Below are 21,299 nucleotides of genomic sequence, written 5' to 3'. Positions count from 1 at the left end.
ACAAAAAAAAAAAAAAAAAAAAAAACCTCCACTAGAATGTAATCTCCAGCAGGGCAACGACCTTACCGGTCTTGCCCGTTATTGTGTTCCCTATGGCTTGTAGTGCCTGGCACATTAACAGACTTTCGGTATTGAATAAATGTGGGCCATAGAGAAAAATATCCCCATTTTTTTAATGTTTAAGTCAGCACCGGGCACAGGTGACCTTGTCATGTCACTCCAGTGCATCCTTCCCTGAAACACGAAAAAGAAGCTGCTCTCTCTTACGAAGCCAGTAATCCCAGATCAGAATTAAAAAAAAAAAAAACGGGTATCACCCGATATGACTTAGTCCTCACTTAAGCATTCTCGGCTAGGCCAGGTTAACGTCGGGCCCGTATCTGGTAGCCTAGATAACCAGAAGCGTTTGCTTAGTGAACCTTTTAAGTACTGCAAAGCTACACATCCCTCGAGGACTGTGTTTAGCTTCTGCGAGTCCCATAAGCATATAATAGATGTTCGCTGCATGAAATGGTCAAACATTAAATAGCGACTCCACGGCAAGAGTACCTGGGAGAGCCGCCCCGCTTAGGGTCTGGGTGTAGGGGACGACACACTGCGAACTGGCACGAACTCTGGATCGCGGGCCTGTCTCAAAATCCGTAATGGCTCCAAAACGCCCGGCTGTAGGCACCAGAAGTTTAGCCTGGAGGAACCTAAGGTCAGGTCTCGCACGTGCGTGACCATCTCCGCGCGCCCCCGCCCCGCCCCGCCCGCCAGCTGTCTCTAGGCTTCTATTGGCTGCCTCGCGGGAGGTCCGCCCTCTAGAAGAAGAAGGAGGAAAAATCCCAGTTGGCGCTCCAAATAACCGTAACTAACCTGACGTCATACCGCAGCCAATCACAAGCAGCGGTCTTTAGCCTTGTCCAATGAGATCGGGCACAGGCTTGGCCCGCGGAATTTGATTTTCGTACAGGAACGCGGAAGTTGCGCCAGTCCCGGGGGCGAGCTGCAGGGTCGGGGGGAGAGGCGACATGGGAGTGCACCTCCTGCAGAGGTACCCGAGCTGAGCGACGGGGTTCCAGTACCCAGCCCCGGGTCGGTGGGAGGCGTCGTTACTGTCTGTGGCCTGCAAACTGAGGTGCGCGGGCCGATACGGGTGGACGTCCGAGCGCTCCTGTACCAGGACGTGTGCACTACGAGCTTCGCAGACTGCGGATTCGAGGCAGCTTGATGTTCCGGTGGTTGCTCGGAGGCTCGACTTCGGAGGAGGGTGAGCAAGGCGACCATGCTGGGTTAGGAGAGCCTCTGACGAGGCTTGAGGCCAAAGCGAGTGACACGACAGGGTGCTGGTCTCGGCTGTTACTCACTAGTTGGGTGACTACGTCACTTTGTATATCTGGAGTTCATATTCCTTATCTTTAAAATGAGGAGGATGGATGGTACCCCGATTCGTTTGTGAGAAAGAGCTGCTGTTCACTTGTTAAAGCCTTAAGTCAAGGGTGATCTGAACTCATCCATCTCCTCAGTCCAGAGCTTTCAGGAGACCGGAGACCTCGCTGTCATAACTAACCCAAAGGCTTTCCTGCCAAGTGTCCAATCCATTGTTGGTTGATATTTATTAATGAAGACTTAAACATCCTATGAACTTTTAATGCAACCTAACTGATAAATTGAAGTTTCCTTTAGCAGCCCATCCCCACTTCTCCATTCCTTTGTTTCTCTTTGACTTCCTTCAAAACACTGCTGGCCAAAAGAAATTAGTTGGTGTAATGTGAAACGAAAGGGTTTCTCCAGGTTACTCAATACAGTTTTGTGCATTCGTTTTTTTTTTTTTTTTGTCAAGAGTAATATTTTCTACATTATTTTTCTTGAAGGTATCAAGAAACTGATAATGTTTCCTTGAATTCGCTTATGTATTTGTTTCATCAATGTCCCTCATATTGAATATCTTAAGAGAAATGCTGGAATATTTTGGTGTCCCCATAGACCAGGTAATTGTCTTTTAATGGATTTGAATGAACCTGTTGTATTTGTTGTTGGGTCTTATTTTGAAAATGATCTGTATGTAAACATTTAATTTAAGGTGAAATTGTTACTTCTTTTAAGGTGTAACAAAGGTGAGTTTGCAATAGTATTCCTTTGGTAGTTTGAGTTAAAAAGGGGGATAAGATTAGGGACACCTGCTGGCTTAGTTGGTACAATATGTGACTTGATCACCTGGTTGTGAGTCTGAGCCCCACGTTGGAGGTAGAGTTTACTTAAAAAAAAAAAAAAAAAGGATAAGATTATTAGTAACCTATTTACGGGAGAGGTAAAATGCCAGCAAAAGATGCAAATGGAGCAAAATATGGATATGACTTTCATAGATAAAATATATTTTTAATTAGCTAGTGGTTTTATTTAAGGTAACTTAAGTTTGGTATTTGGATATATAATGCAAGTTATAGCTCAACAAATTCAGCATAAATCTTGAGAGAGGATGACTTAGGGTCTGAGAATTATAAGCAAATCCGATTTTCTCTACTTCTGGAGCATTACTACATCTAAGACAATATGCTTAGTTCTGCAGGTGATACAGAGCAGCAATACACGTTTCTTGTATTCCTGATACTTAAAATATAATATGAGGAATAAGAAATATATACAGACTATAATACAAGATTGAATATAAGAGAGAATAGTTGAGTTTACAGAATGGGCAAATTGTTGCTATTTGTTGTGAATTAGAAGAGAATAATAGTCAAGCATACTTTCAAGATTTTAAACAAAAGTAAGTTGAAGAGTGGTTATAAATTATAAATAGGCAATTGTTATATTATAAATATTATAAATGGGCAGTTCAGTATGAGGAACTAGTTTGAGTAGGGAGCTAAGATGAGCAAGATGTGCTGTTTGATTATATAAATGCAAATATCCTACAGATAGTTAAATGGTTCTAGAATGTAGGAAAAAGGGGTGCCTGGGTGGCTCAGTCGTTAAGCGTCTGCCTTCGGCTCAGGTCATGATCCTGGGGTCCTGGGATCGAGCCCCACATCGGGCTTCCTGCTCGACAGGAAGCCTGCTTCTCCCTCTCCCACTCCCCCTGCTTGTGTTCCTTCTCTTGCTGTATCTCTCTTGGTCAAATAAATAAATCTTAAAAAAAAAGGAAAAAGAGATTCAGATTTGAGGTTATCTGCATTCTTTTGTTATTTGAATTCATGGACTTTGACATAATGGAAGTTGTTGGATATTATTGATGCATTTTGAATTTCAGAAATAGTGGGATCAAAGATAATGGCAGCTTGACTAATAGTTGAAGATTTGCTTATCATTAGATTATTGATGCCTTTAGGGGTTTCTGTAGGTGGAGAGCGGCAGCTGCCTTGTATTTTGAAGAATGACTGAAGAAGTAGATGGCATCGGCGCCTTCTTTTGAAAAGTTTGTGAAAAGAGATCAAGAGTGACCATCAAATTGAAATTTTGTTTTCTTTCCAATATTAGAGATATTTCATGTTTGCAAGCATTAGGGAAGAACCTCATAGATGAAAAGAAGATTCAGATGAAATGAGCAGTGCCCTGGAGAAGGTAGTTGGAAAAGGAATATAAATAAATAAGCCTTGGAAAAAAGATGGACAGTCGAGTAGGATAAAAGAGAGGGTGGAGAGGTTTTGAATGGAGAGAAATGAAAATTGAGGTATGTCACCACGGAGTTCTCAGTTTTCTCAGTTAAGAGCAAAGTCAAGGCTACTGGCAGGTAATAGAAATGGTGGCATTGGAGATTTCAGAGATTGGTCATTGCTTTGGGCAACACGATAGAGAACAAAACGTTCTGAAGGGGTTGCAGAATACTCAGCTGAGGTCAGCATGGATTTGTAGTCCTTCTGAGTATTGTTGTTTTGTGATTTCTTTTCTCCAGCTAAGAGTAGTTGGGGTAGTTTATGATTGGTAATAAGCATATCACTGAAACAATCGAAATTCTCTGCTTGGTAGGAAAGTCACATCAGTAAAGTCAAAATGAGGGTGCTGGATCAGGAATAGAAAAAGGAGGGGACAGCATCAGAATGGTGAAGATGGTCAATGTCAGTTAAGGGATGAGAGAGAAGAACAGGAGTTTGTCAGGATGGAACTTGCAGAGTAAGACATGAAGGTACCATCCAAGTTAACCAAGAGTTGGGTGGCTATTTATGTACAGTGAGTAGCCCTCATTGTAGCAAAACCTCCAGGCCTGTGGTTCTTAAGAAGCGTGTGCATATGAGTGATCTATAGAACACTTTAAATATAATTGCTCAGGCTGGAGGAAATTCTAGTGTTAATAGGTCCAGGATCTGTATACTCCAGGCTGTGCTAGTCAATATGGCAGCCACTGGGCCAGATGTCATCTTCAAGCACTTGAAATGTCTGAATTGAGATCTACCATAGGTGTGAAATATACAATGGATTTTGAAGACGTAGTATGAAAAGAAGAATATAAAATAATGCCATTATTTTAAAAATATTGATTACACGTTGAAATGATAATATATACATATTGAGTTAAATAAAATATACTAAGAAAATTGTTTCATCTTTTTCTACCTTTTCAGATGTAGCTACTAGAAAATTTATTTTACATACGTGGTTTGTGTTTTATTTCTCTTGGAAACCACCTTCCGAGGTGATTCTAGTATACCTATGGTTAAGACCTACTACCCTGTAGGATTGAAAAGCAACACAAACTTGTCTTTGCCTGCAAAGACTTTACAATCTAATGGAGCAAAGAGAAAACTGCAAATGAAACAAAGTTATATGTAGTTAGGTGTCCTATTGTATGGTACTCCTTAGAACTAGGAATTCAGAGCCTAGGAAGCTCCTGAGAGCAGAGAGAATCAAATATGTAGAGGAATGTGAATCTGGCATTAGAATAGAAGTGAAAACAGCTCGAGTTAGGGCCAGGCCCTATGGGCACATGGGTAAGTGCTTGGCAGTTAGGATAATATTGGCTTGTCTTTGAAACGAAGAGGAAAATTGCTTAACCCAAAAGAGCTTATGTCCTTGTAATTCAGTTGGATAAACAGAACAGGTGGCAGAGAACAAGTGGCAGAGAACCTTTAAGGGTGAGTGGACAATGAATACAGAATTCATGGAGGACGTTATGGAGACTGAGCTAGCAGAACTGATGGAAGATTGTGAGGCTAGTTGGTGGAATTAGTATTTAATCTTGGAGTGAGGTGTTTGGATATGATTGGATATGTTCAGAACCCTTACGACTTAAAAGCAGAGGGATGGCATTCTGGGTGCCAGTGGCTTCTCATCTTCCTCTCTAGCCCCAGTTCTTCTCAACTAGTCAAATGGCTTTGATTTTTACCTATCATGTATTTGGTCTGCTGATGATTCCCAAATCCATCTAAATCCCAGATGTTTTTTCCTGAGGTCTAGGACTGTATATCCATCTGCTTATCGGACACTTCGAAGAAGATGCTGATAGGATGCTACCTATATCTGCTGCTTGTAATAAAATTTGTCCTTGTTACGGGATCTGAGGAAAAATGAAAAGTCCAAGTTTTAATGCTTTTTAAAGAGAGGAAGTGCTTTCTTTGTGTTAAAATCTCTGCCAAGAGCAGAAATGTTATGTCATGTTTTGGGGAAGGTTCCTGTGGGAATAGTTTATACCAGTCTGGAAGGCGCAAAGGCAAAAGACAAGGTGGTATTTGAATTACAGTAGCACATTTCATTTCTATCATCTTTTTAAGAACTGACTTCTAGTAGATATATTGCACTCTAAGTAAAGAATTCTTAAATTATCTAGTGCCAGATTAATTTATTCCCCTAAAAAGGATCTCACCTTTAAAGGGAATTACAGGAGTTTACTCTGTACTGCCTTATGCTTGAGAAACTGAAACTCTCAATTTTTGCTTGGGCCAAAAGATATGTTTAGCTGGGCAGAGGGGAGGCAGTTTTTCTGAACAAAGTTCCCAAAGGTATATTGCCATGATTGGAAATAGAACAAACATGAATTTGTGGTGCTTTCTTAAAAGACCTTTCTTCCTGGAATATTATATAGGTTAACTCCCATCCTTTATTCATATATGACTAAAGTTTAATTCTTTGAAGAAAATACTTTGAGTATGCCATTCTGTATTTTCTTTTTCAAAATAAGTGTTAGTGCATTTACATCTGCTTTTCTTCAAAGTATATAAACAGGCTTTAGCAGAGTACTTTTTAAAAACAACACTCTATGTATAAACAGGTTTTGCAGATTAGAGAAAATAAAGACTATGGATCAGCTCGGAGTATTGTTCGTATTATTGGGAAAATTCTTCCTCTAGAACCTTGTCCCAGGCCTAATTTTGAGGTAAGTCAGTCAACAGGCATTGTTTAAGTACTATGTATAAAATAATCTTAGGTACTAGAGACAGAGTAGAACAAAAGAAGAAGAAATGTTTCCTGCAAGCCAAAAACCTTTAGCTTATTCCTGGAAACAAGTCATTTCTTGTATGTTTTTGTATTTACTTCTTTAAGTAATTACATTCAGAGTTGGGCAGGTACAAAGCAACACCTGAATAGCTTATTTTATTCTTCTGGTTTGTGTTCTATGATAGATGACATTAACCAGGGTAGAGAATCTTGCTACATGTTTAGACTTTAGAATAACATTTTCTTCAGTATTGTTTCTTGCTAACAGGTGCATGTTTGGTTTTGAACATTCTTTTTCCTTTTCACTCTTGGATTTTTAATTTATGTAATTTCCATGGGCATGCATGTGTTTTACCCCCCGCCCCCAACCACTGCAGAGCTCTGACTTTTTTTTTTTTTTCCCTTTTTTTCCTTTAGTTAATCCCACTGTTGAACTCTGTAGACTCTGGTAACTGTGGATCTGTAGTTCCATCTTTTGCTGATACTTTGTGTGTGGCAAATGATGAAGAAGCCAGTTATCTCAGATTTCGGTAATTTTATATACTTACTGTGGAAAATGGGATATGGGCTGTAATCTGAATTCTTGCACGTGTTGAAGTTTGATCATACTAATTGAGCCTTTTGTCTGTCTCTACTACTGTGCGTCTTCCTAATATCTTCCTAATAAGGATGGCTGGGTGTCTCTCATTTTTATTTACCATTTCTCTTAATGCAGGCTTAGGAAGGAATAATATTAAAAGGATGTCAGAATCAGTATGTCCATTTTTAGGAGAAAGCTGTTTCCTACACTAAATACTATATATATTTATTTATTTTGTATATTTAACCAAAAGGTATGTAGCATTTACTGTGTACCAGGCAATGATGTTAAATATATTTCAAAATTAGGATGTGTTACTGCTTGAGAGGACTAACTTACGTGTTAGTATATTCAGATATAGGCTATCAGCACAATAAGGGTCAATTATTCAAATATTACAGCTAAACTTATTACGTATCAAACTGGTTTATCTACTTAAAAAAAGTTAGAATACCACAAACTTACCCCTAAGATAATACTGAATATAAGGCCTTTCAATACCTTATATTCAGAATATGTAGAATTTATAAGTAAATCAACTTCATTTCTAAATAAATCAATTTGTACTGTGTTTAAACCTAATAGGTAGAACAGTTACAGGATAATTATTTTTGTTTTACAGTCTCAGAGCAAGATTTGTTCCTTCATTCACTTACCACTTACGGTTACCTATAACCGTTGTGTTCTAGATATTGAGAACGCAGTTACACAAGATGTTGTGCTTGTCCTTAGCCAGTCTAGAGACAATCACGGGATAAAGAGAGCTTCTCCAATTTTTGTTTCTGTGTCATTATTACTTTTTAACTGAAAGAATTTATTGCTCTTGGAAAATTTCCCTCTGTTTCGCTTTCTCTCTCCCTCTCTCTCACTGTCATTGTCCACTTTTTTCTTCTACCCACAGAAATAGTATATGGAAACAAGAAGAGGAGAAAATGGAATTTTTCCATTCTTTGCAACCAGTTTGGAATCCATTGTCACCTGCTCTCAGACAGAATAAACGAATGAAAAGTGACGGGCCTGTAGGTGAAGCAACATTTAAAAAGATAGCTGCCCTCGAAGAGGAGCTGACTTTTCTCCGTACTCAGATTGCTGCGATCGTGGGAAGGCAGGAACCGGGAGCCAGAGCCAGTGCGCATGCGGGTGAGGGGCGGGGGGGCGGAGTGTGTGTTTCAGTCCGACGGGGCGGGGCTAGCAGTTCGGTCGGCGCGCTGCCCAATGATAGTGTCCGTTGCGAGCGCAGCCTGTGAGTGACGTTCAGTAAATCTAGGATGTTGGGGATGGGCAATTACTATGCGTGGTGTTTATTTAGACTAAGTTAAGACACATTTGTGGTGAGGGGGATGGCTTTGGTTTCAGCTATACTGCTGAAGATTGTGCTTTTGAATTAAAAAGCCTGTTTTCTCAGGAAACTTTTCTACCTCTTCAGAAAAGCACTGAAATTTATGAGGAAGGATATATTAATTTGAAAGAAGAACATGTATTTGTAGCTTGACGTTATTGCTGCTATCGTTCCACAAAATTCAGGTTGAGTAATGTGTTCCAGATGATCTTTTTCTAAATGTTTAGAGATGTGACTTGTTTTAAACAACACACACACGTAATACATACGTGTATCCCTACACATCCATATACACACATGTATAATTCATTATACAACATGAAATGTTCATATAGTATTGTATATTTATAATATATAAATATATAATACATATTAATAACAATAGCAATTAAAGTGAGATATGCACATATATTGTTTTTAGCAGTCATGTTAACACAGTCTTTTGGGAGCAGATCTGTTGTGAAAGTTAAGTACTTAGTACCCATCCTGGGCGCTTGCCTAGAAAATAGTTGGTTTCTACAGTGTCATCATAAAGAGAATATACCAGTTTGAGTGTTTCTAACTACAAATTGTTTATTATGTTTTAGCTTTTTTAAAATGGATGAAATTCAGATTGTATGTTAATTACTGAAAAAGCACTTTTTATTTTTTTTTTAAATGCATTCTCACCCTTCCTCCCTTTAAAGCCCTACACAGACAATCCTAATTGGATTAAAAATAAATTTATTCTTTGGTTTGACTGTTATAAAAATTACTAAGCAGATGGGATTGCTTCTCTTTCCTGGCCACCCTATCATTATTTTAGTAACATTACAGAAATTGTTCCTGTTTTGGTTCTAATTAGTGTTATGGGTTATGTTGGAGAGAATTTTGCATGATTTTTCAAACGAGTACTTTGTTTTTAGGCTTCTTTGACTTGAATGACGAGCCTAGCAGTGTGGGACAAAGACCGTCACCAGCGACTGCTGAACTGAGTGCCCAGCCAGATCCATTTTCAAGTTCAGTGCTTTTTCCACCCCACCCCCTGCCTCCTCCTCCTCCTCCTCCACTGCCCCCTCAACTTTTTTCTCCACAGTCTGCATGTTCTCCTCTCACACAGCCAGGATCTAATAATATGTGTGACTCAGATAATTCAGCAAATGAAATGAAAAAACAGCACCCACGTGATAGTAAGACCAATTACAGTCATTCAAAAAACCATGATGTTCCAAACATGCTGGATGTTCTAAAGGACATGAATAAGGTTAAGCTTCGTGCTATTGAACGGTATGTTATCATAACATGAGAAATGAACCAAGTTTTATTAATGATGTTTTAATAATTTATTTTATTTATGAAAGTACACACAGACCGGTCTTCTCTCTCATTCCTCTTTACTCCAATTGGACACGTCTCCCAGAAAAAATCATTTTCCATTTTTTTTTTTACTCTTCCTTCTAGTGTCTTATTTATATATATATATTTTTAAGATTTTATTTATTTATTTGACAGAGATATAGAGAGCACAGTAGGCAGAGCAGCAGGCAGTGGGAGAGGGAGAAGCAAGCTCTCCGCAGAGCAGGGAGCCGGATGCGCGGCTCGATCCCAGGACTCTGGGATCATAACCTGAACTGAAGGCAGATGCTTAACCACCTGAGCCACCCAGGTGCCCCCCTTATCTGTATTTCTGAAACAACATACTTCTTTTGCTATTTCTTGATACTTTAACTGTATTTATTTTCCTTTGTTAAAACTCAGGAGTGTATGTTCTCCCAACCATCCTATCCTCTAACACATACACACAGATACACCTCTTGTTTCATCTTCCCAATATAATTAAATCTTTAGTTTTTACTTAAATCAGCAATCAGAATTTACATCCTTATAACAGTAAACATTCACAAGTAAGCCATTTCCTATGCTATGATTACGTTTTGTTTGTTGAATAATTTTATTTTCTCTTGCAGTTAATATCTCTCTGAGTTTCTTTCTAAAATAAATTCCCTGGTAGGAGGCCTCTGTACTGTTCCAATCTCTGGTTCCCGCAAGCCTCCTGCATTGTGGCCATGCTGAGGATTTCCTTGGCCATCATCATGAGCATTCTCTGCCCTCTCTCTTATGTTGCCTCACCCATTTCTGGGGTGTCCTATCTTCCCATACCTTCCTGAGAAAGGATCTATAAAAAGGGAGATTATTTTAAGACCTTTCATATTTGAAAATGTTACTATTTTATTCTCAGTTCATTGCCAGTTTGGCTGGGTATACAGTGGCAGAAAATCATTTTTCTGCAGAATTTTGAAGACATCGTTCCATTGATTTCTAGCTTCCAGTGTTCTTGTTCAGAAGCTGATGTCATTCTCATCCCTGGCACCATGTATAAAACCTGTTTCTTTATTCTTGAAGCATTTAAGATCTTCTCTTTAGTCCTGGTGTTTGGAAATTTCATGATGCCATGCCCTGGAGAGTTCCTCTTTTAATTTCTTATGCTGGGCACTTGTGGACTCAGTCTTGAGTTTCATTCAGTATGTAGACTTTTCCTCAGTCCCTGTTTTCAGGAAGGCAGCTCACCCTCCCTCCGTCTTTGCTTTCATTAGCTTTCCAGCTTTCAATGTTTTCTTGCAGTTCTTACTCTCTCATAATTTCTTTGTCTTTGTGGGTATATGTCCTTTTCATTTCTTTACTGTCATCTCATCTTTCACAGAGATCTGCCATGTTCATCTGGAAATCCCTCAATGAGATTTTTTTGTGAGAAAATAAATATATTTTCTATACAATAGTGTTAGGAAAGCCCCTACATCATTTCATTAATAACCAGGTTATGATTTGATCCTTGTGTGAGGCACCTGGTACAGAGAAAAATGTGGATAGATGGGCACACTTGTTCCAGCAAGAGGGCTTACTGGTATCACTGGGCCCAGTCAGTGGCAGATGGTGACTCCGACTGTTACCATCACTGGAGACACAGCAAGGAGGCAGTAGATTCTCCCCTCTACCCCTAGTCTCTCATTTTTCTACAACTAACCTGGCATTATACATTACTGCAGAATTAGATGAGGCTTCCCCCATCTTTACATTTACAGTCACTGTTCATGTTCTCTGCCTTCTATCTTGTTACTGTGAATGAGGTGTCATTTTTCATGTCCATGCTCTCCCCTGGGTTACTGGTTCCCCTTCTCTCTCATCTCAAGGGTTTTACTTAAAATTATCCCTTCTGTCTTCTACATCATTAAATTTTCCTTCTCTACTTTATTCTCCTCACACCTGAGTGTTTCCTGTCTTCAAAACACGTATGTCCCAGGCATTATTGTTTCTCTGCTCCTCTTTCTGGTATAAATTCTTGTTGTCAATAGTTCGCATTTCTCACTTCCTTCTTCTACCCACTGTCCTGTGGTCTCTGTCCCCATCACTCCACTGAAAACTGCTCTTTATCAAGGTCACCAGTGACTCTCTTGCTAAATACAATGGTCAATTCTTACTGTTCCTCCTACCTGATATCATGGCAGTATTTGATATGATCTGTGGTTCCCTCCTCCTGGGAACACTTTCTACCTTTGGCTTCAAGGAAATCACGCTTGGTTTTCCTCTTACTTCACTGTCCATTCCTTATTCCTTTGCTTACTCTTCCTTCTGGGCCTGGTATCTACATACTGGCATCTGCAAGGCCCAGACCTCAGTCCCCTTCTTTCTATATCCACATTGTTTCCTTTGCTGATCTCACCGAGTCCTACGGCTGTGTATACCAAGGTTATGCTAGTGGCCTTCATAGTTATCTTTCCATCCCTGATTTCTCTCCTCTGCACCCCATGCCTACCTGACACCATTTGCCTGTCTCACATGTGTCTCAGGCTTCACAGGTCCAAAACAGACCTTTTCCTTCCTACCTGTCCACTTCATCCACCTTGAAAACCTGTTCTGCCCCAAGTCTTTTGCATCTCAGTAAATAGCAACACCATCACCCGGTTGTCTGTCCAGCCCAGACATCTAGAATCATCCTTTCCTTTCCTTCCCGTTCCCTTCCTGTCAGCATACAGCGCAGATGTGTACCCTCATGGTCTAACTGCCGCCCCCAGTCTAAGTCAGCGTCTCTAGCTTGGACTTCTGCAGTAGTTTCCTAACTGCTCTCTCTCCGTTCTTGCCTCCTTATCTTTTCTCCATATAGTAATCAGGGTGATCCTTTAAAAATTGAAGTCCAGGGGTGTTTGGCTGGCTCAGTTGGTGGAGCATGTGACTCTTGATCTTGGGGTTGTAAGTTCGATCCCTATGCTGAGTGTAGAGATTACTTAAAATCTTTTAAAAACAAAAAAATAAAACAAATAAAACTTGGAGTTCGATCTGGCCATTCCCTGCTTAAAACCCTTTGGTGGTTTTCCGTCATGCTTAGAATATAATCCAGACACCTTGCTGTGGCCTCTAAGTGCCCCCAGAATCCAGCCCTTGCTTCTGTCTCTGACCTCATGGCCTACTTCCCATGCCACTCTCTGCACTCCAGCTGTACCTGTTTTTCTTTTTTCTCACACATGCCAAGCTCCTTCCTGATGCATCTGCTGGTTGTTTACACTAACACTGACTCGGAGTCATTTATAGAGAGATGTCATCTCCTTAAAGCTTTTCCTGGTCATCTCACCTAAGGTGCTGTTGCCCCAGTCACTGTCACATTACCTACTTAATTTTATTCATAGTATGCATTGCTATCTGCAGTGACTTCACTTGTTCATTGATGATTTCCTGTCACCCAGAATGTTCCATGGGGATAGGATATGGCTCTACCCTCAAAGCATAAAATGGAGCCTGGTATAATAGTAGGCATTAAGTGAAGACTGAATGAACGATTGGCCTAATGGTTTTCTTTTCATGAATTCTACAGTCCCCTTAAAAGTTCTTAAATATTTCTTTAAATTTTCCACTGGAAAATTAGAAAATTAAATAAAGATCTTCAGGGGCGACTGGGTGGCTCAGTCCTTAAGCATCTGCCTTCGGCTGGGGTCGTGATCCCAGGGTCCAGGGATTGAGCCCCACATTGGGCTCCCTGCTCTGTGGGAAGCCTGCTTCTCCCTCTCCCACTCCCCCTGCTTGTGTTCCCTCTCTCGCTGTGTCTCTCTCTGTCAAATAAATAAGTAAAATCTTAAAAAAAAAATAAAGATCTTCAATACAGCGAGATATTTGATAATCTCAGGTCACAACAAGATTGTGGTGGAGTCCCACCCACACGGTTTCTTGGTTTTCTGATTCCTAATTCATTGTGCCTTCCAGATTCCTTGTTCTTTGGCAAAAACGTTCAACCTCTTGAAGAATAATTAGATTGTAATGTATTATGCTTACATTTCTGGCATGTTTGTCAACAAGGAGCTTAAATTACACCAAGCTTTAATTCAAAAAAGTTTGTTTGTTTTTTAAATAGGTCACCTGGAGGTAGACCCATTCATAAGAGGAAAAGACAAGATTCACATTGGGATCCAGTGTCTTTGATATCCCATGCGCTTAAGCAGAAGTTTGCCTTCCAAGAAGATGATTCCTTTGAGAAAGAAAATAGGTCTTGGGAATCTTCTCCATTTTCTAGTCCAGAAACTTCAAGAGTGAGCTATAATAACGTAAAGCTAATGTTTTGATTTTCTGAAGTGTGTTGTTCATCATCTGTGGCCGCCTTCAGGGTTCCTTGGAGCCCTTGCGCAGAATGGGCCATGCACTTGTGTGCCAGTACTGCCCATGTTTCTCATGTTTCTGTTCACGTTCACACATTCCTTTTCGCTTTTAGCTTACTATGAAGTCTTTTGAAATAAAACACTTGATTTGAAAAATACTTGTGCGTGAGTTGGTCAAGGTTTCTCCTGCCAGGTGCTAACCTGCCCTTGCTGTCTGCAGTTGGAGCGGGGTGTCTGAAACTCGGAGAGACCAAAGAACAGCCACAGACTCAACCTCCCCAGAGTGAAATGAAGACTCCCACTATTTTTCCTCAAATATAAAGACTGGGTTATTTAGTTAAATAGAATGTTAACAGTGCTTTTAAAAAGGCAACTGGGATCATAATCATCTTCAATGACAATGCTTCTTGGTTGTTTAAAAGGACACATACCTGTATTTCAAACACTTGACCCTTGAGATTGTCTTTTTTAAATTTAATTTTATTATGTAAGTCAATCAGAGAAGGACATGTATCATATGATCTCACTGATAGGAATTCTTGATCTCAGGAAACAGGGCTGCTGGAGATTGCTTATTGGAAGTCCCTTTTCTTTAATTCAGACATTAGTTTGGGGGTTGCTTTTCCCATCCCACGGCTTACTTGAGGTAGCAGTACCCACGAGTAAGCCCCGAGAGCGAGAGGACCTGGAGGCAGGGGAGCGTCCGCCATAGGCGCACAACGCGGAGGAGCCGCGCCTGCGGCAGGGGAAGGGGTGGGGCTGGCGGCCGCAGCCGACCCCTCCTGGGCCCGCCCGGCGCGAGGCCTCGGAATTAGTCTGCGTGCGTGCGCCATGGCGGAGGTTCGTCAGGTCGGCCCTGGAAATTGTTTCTTTTTCTTTTTTTAAGATTTTATTTGACAGCGAGAGAGGGAACACAAGCAGGGGCAGTGGGAGAGGGAGAAGCAGGCTTCCCGCAGAGTAGGGAGCCCGATGCGGGGCTCGATCCCAGGACGCCGGTTTCATGACCTGAGCCGAAGGCAAACGCTTAACGACTGAGCCACCCAGGTGCCCCGGCCCTGGAAATTCTTAACTCTAAGAAGGCAAAAAAGTATAGTTTAGAATCATTACAGTCATAAAACACAAATGTCCTGAAAACAAATGTTTAACATTTGTGTAGAAATGTCTTAACTTGCCGGGTACATTTTTGCTCACCTCTTTTGATCTTCACAGCAATCTCCTAAAAATAAATGTAAAAATAAGTCAGTATTGGGTGCCTGGGTGGCTCACGCGGTGAAGCGTCTGCCTTCGGCTCAGGTCAGGATCCCAGGGTCCTGAGATCGAGCCCCGCATCGGGCTCCCTGCTCCGCGGGAAGCCTGTTTCTCCCTATTCCTCTCCCCCCGCCTTTGTTCCCTCTCTCGCTGTCAAATAAATAAAATCTTAAAAAAAAAAAAAAAGTATTACCTGTCTCACGCCTCAGAACCCCGAAATAACCCCACATCTAACTGGCAGAGCAGAGACTGGAGTTGGTTTATGAACATTTTAGGAAGTCCGAAAAGCTTCAGTTAGGTACGAGAGTCGCTTGTGTGGGGCACACTTCCCCGTGATGGTGGGTAAATGAGGGATTACTGGGTTGTCTTCCACTGCTCACTCTTCAGCATTTTATCTCCAACCACCTACCAGCACCTTAGAGAAAGAACCATCTCTTTTAAGGCACCAACCTTAGGGCTGGACACCTGGGGACTCAAACTGTAGTTGATTGGGAGCCCAGTCTCTGCCGCTGAGCTGCTTAGCTCCCTCTGTGTCCTTGGCTCTAGGCGTGGTGCCTGACACACAGCCCAGTCTCAGATCCCTATTGATTGTCGGATAAATTAAACCTCAACGGGTCGTTTGGTCGTTAACATTCTTCTACATGAGAATACTTTCTGGGTGAACCTTTCGCTTTATTTCCGTTTGGACGTCACATTTCGGAGCCAGGACAGCGAACTAAAGGAAGAATTGACACAAGAGATGTTGACGGAGGCGTGAACAGCGTGAGCTGAGTCTACACCAGCAAGGAAAGATTGCAGAAGTGTGCCATGTCTTTCCCTACGTGTTGCAAGGCTCTCATCTGTTAGTGAAGTTGAATGAAGTGTGTGCACTGCGATCTATGAGTGCAGGGGTCTGAAGAGTCTGGACTCTCTTAAGAACACCTGTCTCTGTTCTTGGAAGATCCAGCAGCTAATTGGCTACTGATGATAGGTGTATGGATTTCTCTTTTCACGTATATTAGTGTTATTAAAAACTGAATACACGCTTTGAATGATTTTCCCAAGGGTTAAGTAGTAAATGACTTAATGTGTCTCATAGGGTCTTACTAGAGGGTAACGGAAATCATTTTTAATGGATTAAGAAATTAATGTATTGTACTCAGCAAATGATAGTATATTTGGATTTTTAAAAACAATTTTTTAAAAGATTTTATTTATTTATTTGACAGAGCACAAGTAAGCAGAGCGGCAGGCAGGGGGAGAGGGAGAAGCAGACGCCCCACAGAGCAGGGAACCCACTGTGAGGCTTGATCCCAGGACCTTGGGATCATGACCTGAGTTGAAGGCAGACGATTAACCCACTGAACCACCCAGGCGCCCCTAAAAAACAATTTCTTAAAATAATTATGACTTCCTAATTTAAGAGTTTTTGAGTCTTTTAAAAATTGGTAGTGTCTGGTTTATCTGGCCTCCAGGGACTTAGAGATTTTCAAAGAATATAAAGTATCATTTTTTCATTAGAATTGTTAAAGTTTGTGGGCGCCTGGTTGGCTCAGTCAGTTAAGCACGTGCCTTCAGCTCAGGTCATGGTCCCAGGGTCCTGGGATCGAGCCCCCGGGATCGAGCCCCCGCACCGGGCTCCTTGCTCAGTGGGGAGCCGGCTTCTCCCTCTGCCTGCCACACCCCCTGCTTGTGCGCTCTCTCGCTGACAAATAAATAAAATCTTAAAAAAAAAAAAGATTGAAGTTTGAATCATATAGATTGAGTCCCCTAAAAATCCTTCCCAAGGTGATCAAGAATTATTCTTAGAAACTGATTTTGATTATTAGAAGTAGAAATACTTAAAGAATCTTGATAAGTTTTGCCCACTTCTATGTAAAGATGAGTGCCTGTCGTCTTATTTTCTTTGATCTTGTTTACATTTATTCTCTGTACTTTTGTAAATAAATGTGCTTTTTGAACTTGGTTATTTTTTATAGCAAATCAAATTCATGTTTTCTCCTTACTGCTTCATAAGTTTGAAACTTTTTTTTTTTTGAAGAGTTCTATAGGGAGAGTACCTTGGGTAATACAGATGAAACACATACAGGGTTGGACTAGGTATTTTTCCCTCTTCGCCCATATACTAATGTCATGTGGAAATTTACATGGTCCCCTAGATTCTTTGGCCTCTGCGACAGCTGGGGAGCTTAGGTTCCATTTGAATGGGCTCGGCACCCACCCGTTTCGCCAGACTCTTTCCCTTTCAGAATAGCCCACGGTTTTCTTACTGTGGTAGAGAGTTTGTTGCTTGGCTCACCTTTATTTCCAACCCTTTTCTCCCCAGCCCCCTGCCAGTTAGGGGTGGCCATCTGGCAGCCATCTTGTGAACCATGAGGAACAGGCTTTGGATCACAGAGATGTGAACCCTGACATCACAGAGCCAAGACCCTCCACAGCTATCTGTGGACTTCTTGTTATTCGAGAGAGAGAAACAAGAAACGTAGGCCTTCGGGGTTTTCTGCTACTTGCAGTCCCAAACATTCATAATGACGCAGCTCCTGTAGCAGTGTAGCTTTGATACCTGCCTGCTATTCCTTCTGTGCAGTTTTCCGATACTTCTTACCCAGTTGTCAACTCTGCTCTTGCTGTTGTTCCTGCCCCTCTTGCATGTCTCCCCGCCCTGCTTTTTCTCCTCCATTGTCCTTGGAATTACAGGTTTCCTCCATCTGAAATAACTGCTTTTTAACCTACAAGGGAGTCTTGCATTTTCAGTTTGATAGGTTCCTTATTCAAAGGTGTATAATGAATGTTCTCTCCTTAACCAGGAGGAAGTAAAGTACGTTTCTTGACAGACTTCAAGTTGATTTTAGGGGGGGCTTTTCTGTTCTACGTTAGAATGAGTTCCCTGCCTGCCCAAAGCTCATTTTAGCACCATGATGCATGGGGATTGAGTTGACCTCGGGCTCCCCTCTGTTTAGAAGCATGACTTCTGGTGCCCTGGGAGACGTGACCACATGCCCTGAAGTTCTTTAGGAACTTAGAACTTAGAAAGTTCTTTAGGACTTTAGGACTTCTTTAGGAAGCCTCCTGAAGGGCCCACGCGAGTCACCCCTGGCGACTGTGGAGCTCCTGAAGCTTAGGGATTCCGTGTGGGCCTTCATGAGCCTGTACATGCACGATCTAATACCAAATGTTATTTATAAAATCATTTGGTTATGGTTTGGCTGTATCTTAAACTTGCCTAAACGTGCTATGAATGCCAAAACTCTTCTACAAGCTCTAGAAATCTTAGCTTAATTTTCTGACTCTGAAACACATGTTCTCCCCCTTGCCTTAGAAGAGTCTCTCTCTCCTGCTTCCTCAGATGCCTTCATCCAAGTTGCATTCTTCCCAACTGGCTGCTAGTTAATCCCTACAAACTGAGGTGTTTGAGCAAGGGTGTTTGATGAAGGATTCTGATATGGGAAATGAAGAACGAGTGTTGGTTTTATAATCGAGACCACAGGAAGTTAACACTCAGAATCTTGACTAGCTGAGACATGCCTATGAGGACAATGGTGGGTGTCCAGGCAGTGAGGGGAGAGGCTTCCTAGGGGTGTGCCCTAACATCCGGGGGCCCCAGTCCAAAGCAGTGGCATGGGACCATTTATGGGGAAGGGATATCCAAGGGCCTTGCTTTTACAATGAGAATATATTTGTGCTCTCATTATGAAATTTAAATAGGACTTAGGTTGGGGGAGATGCAACCATTTATATGACAGCAATGAGGAAAGAGGATTTTTAAGCAAATTTTGCTGGATATTAAACACAGACTCTCCTTAGATTGGAGAGGTTGAGTATGCAATTGGATTTGACTCGAACGGAAAACGAAACAACACTGGGCAGGGGAATGAAGTGTAAGATTTTTGTATCAGAAAACGGCTGTTGCAGGGGGCTTCTCCGGGAAACAGACTCAGATGGAGATTCATGCGTAGGAAACCCGTCTGGGTGTTAAGATCTCGCAAGGGAGGAGGCAGGAACAGGTGCTGGCGGGAAGCGGAGGGGCGATGTGTTTCCACCAGGGCCCCAGCAGATGCCACAGGGAGGGCTGAAGCTGGGGGAGCCCTTCAGAGTTGTCTCCTGGGGATCGGAGAGTGCTGTGTCTTTAGACTTTGACCTTGACCAACCGCTGGGACAGCGGGCAGGGCCTTGAGCAAGCGGCCTTCTTCAGCCAAGGGCAATTTCCACCGAGGCGTGTCAGTTCTAAGACAGATCCCAGGGGTGCACCGAGTTCCTTACAGGACCCGGGGGCTCGGAGAGTGGTGCGGATCCCTCCCTGCCGGCCACGACAGCCGGCTCCGGTGGTTCTGCTCGCCCGGGATTCCCCCGTGCTCTTTGCCCCCTCATCCTTCCGCCAGGCTAGTCCTTACACTTACTTTCAAGGAGACGTTTGCATTGAGGAGGGGTGGATGGCCTGTCTCCAAAGATCTATGGCCCTTCTGTCCTCCAGGTTTCTGTGTGGGTGACCTGTGGTTGGTCAGTCACAGCTTTGGCCTTTTCATGGGAATTGCATCTGTTTACGAGGGCTCAGAAACATTAAGCAGTTATCCCATCTTGTTGCTTGGAGGACCAATGGAAGGAGTGCTGGAAACGTGCCAGGAGAACCGCCTTATCACTTGTCTGGGCCCCAAGCTCCTCAGGCGGAAAATGAGGAGGCTAAATGGAGTATGCCCGAGGTCCAAGACACATACTAACATTCTATGACTTACCTGCTGCAGCGGAAAGAGACATCATGGCTCAACTTAGTTACCATTTCTGTTTCTTTATTCTGTGCTAAATATTCTTCCCTGGGAAATGAGGTCTCGGGTGGGACGCAGTGAGGAGGTGGCCTGTGGATCCCTGAGAACTTCTGGTACACTGTACTGGGGAGTGGGCTGTAATTTACCTTCTTGGTGACAGCAGTGGCTCTCGTTTTTAGTGGCACTTACCATAGATCAGCTCCTGCTCTTTGTGCTTTCTATATACTGACTCATTTAATCCTCATAACGGCACTGGGTACTCTAGTTATGTCATTGTGCAGATGAGGCGCTCGGTGTAGAGAGAGCCCAAGTAACCCTCCATAGTGTTCACAGCCTGGAAGTGGCAGAGCTGGTGTTTGAATCCAAGATGGTTTTCACATGTTTTTAACCCCTAGGCAACACTACCCGTATTATAAATTTATTTACCTTATTCCAGAAAGTATTTAAGGCATCTCGTACAAGGATAGGTAAAGTCAGGCAGGATAATGCAACCAGAAACTCAGAGGAAAAACAAAAAAAACCAAAACCCCACAAAAACAAAACAAAACAAAACAAAACAAAAACCCTTCAGACTGCAGTTTTCCATATTCACCACAAGAGGACAGCATAACATCGGCGAGCACGCAGGCTGACGTTAAACTGCTATCACCACATTTGGGTATCAAAAATTTTAAGTAACAGACCAAACGAAGTCAGATTTAGTATTACTTGCAAAAGCAGATTTCTTTAAAGGATGTGCCTGAATTCTAAATGGCCATGTCTTTGATAGATTTGAGATTACTCATGTCATCAGGCTAATTCAACTTTTTCCAACAAATAATAAATACTCTGCGAAATTCAATGATAAAAGCAGGAGATAGTATTGCTTAATTGTAAAACTTAAAGATTGCAGTGAGATTCTCATCATTTCTTCACTTTGAGTTCAGTGATTTGTTTCACTACTAGAGAAAAGCACAAGGCTTATTACATAATAGGATTACGGTTTTGGCTTTTATTCCAGTAAAGATTGGTATATTAATGGGGTGGAACTTTTATTAGGTATACCATAACTAACACATGCAAATATTGTAATTGTTTAAAACATGGTCTTGCCTTCTTTTTCCCTCCCTCCTGTGTTAGTCCTACATCCTCTTGCAGTGGAGATAAGCTGTGTCAAGAGCGAATCCGGAGAGGGGTATTCGTGATTTCAGATCCAGCTACTGGGGCATGGAGTTTATGGTGTGGCTCAGGAGGGTCCCCTCCCGAGGGGGATGGCACTGTCTGTCCCACGTGATTTCTTCAGCTTTTGACTAGGTTTCTGCCTGGCCCCTGCATTAAGGACCCTTGAGTTCACCCTTCATGGGCAGGTTTTCAGCTTCGCCCTACCAGCTGCTGGCTTGGGGGACTGTGCTGTGTCTGTTCCTGCAAATGCTTCTTCCCAG

At 42.1% G+C, this 21,299-nt stretch overlaps 1 protein-coding gene across 4 annotated transcripts; it reads left to right on the top strand.

Annotated features, from left to right (window-relative positions):
• Window positions 1–960: 960 nt before the first annotated feature.
• MTFR2 (mitochondrial fission regulator 2) lies at window positions 961–17,004 on the top strand. 4 transcript variants are annotated; one of them, XM_025865845.2, is made up of 8 exons: window positions 961–1,252; window positions 1,857–1,973; window positions 6,188–6,292; window positions 6,772–6,884; window positions 7,836–8,074; window positions 9,179–9,539; window positions 13,651–13,824; window positions 15,820–17,004. In XM_025865845.2, exons 2-8 carry the CDS (start codon window positions 1,911–1,913, stop codon window positions 15,908–15,910), a joined length of 1,146 nt encoding a protein of 381 aa, XP_025721630.1. In that variant the 5' UTR covers window positions 961–1,252; window positions 1,857–1,910; the 3' UTR covers window positions 15,911–17,004. The 4 variants fall into 4 exon arrangements, with proteins under 4 accessions (XP_025721630.1, XP_025721621.1, XP_073750073.1 ...); XM_025865836.2 differs by lacking the exon at window positions 15,820–17,004 and having other exon boundaries at window positions 7,836–8,062; window positions 13,651–14,049; XM_073893972.1 differs by lacking the exon at window positions 15,820–17,004 and having other exon boundaries at window positions 13,651–14,049.
• The last annotated feature ends 4,295 nt before the right edge of the window (window positions 17,005–21,299 follow it).

The sequence above is a fragment of the Callorhinus ursinus genome, unplaced genomic scaffold (genome assembly GCF_003265705.2).
Source record: "Callorhinus ursinus isolate GAN/ISIS: 27379988/994484 unplaced genomic scaffold, GSC_fseal_2.0 scaffold6, whole genome shotgun sequence".
NCBI lineage: Eukaryota > Metazoa > Chordata > Mammalia > Carnivora > Otariidae > Callorhinus > Callorhinus ursinus.
Note: the sequence above shows the minus strand (reverse complement) of the source record. Positions and strands in the feature narration are given on the sequence as shown.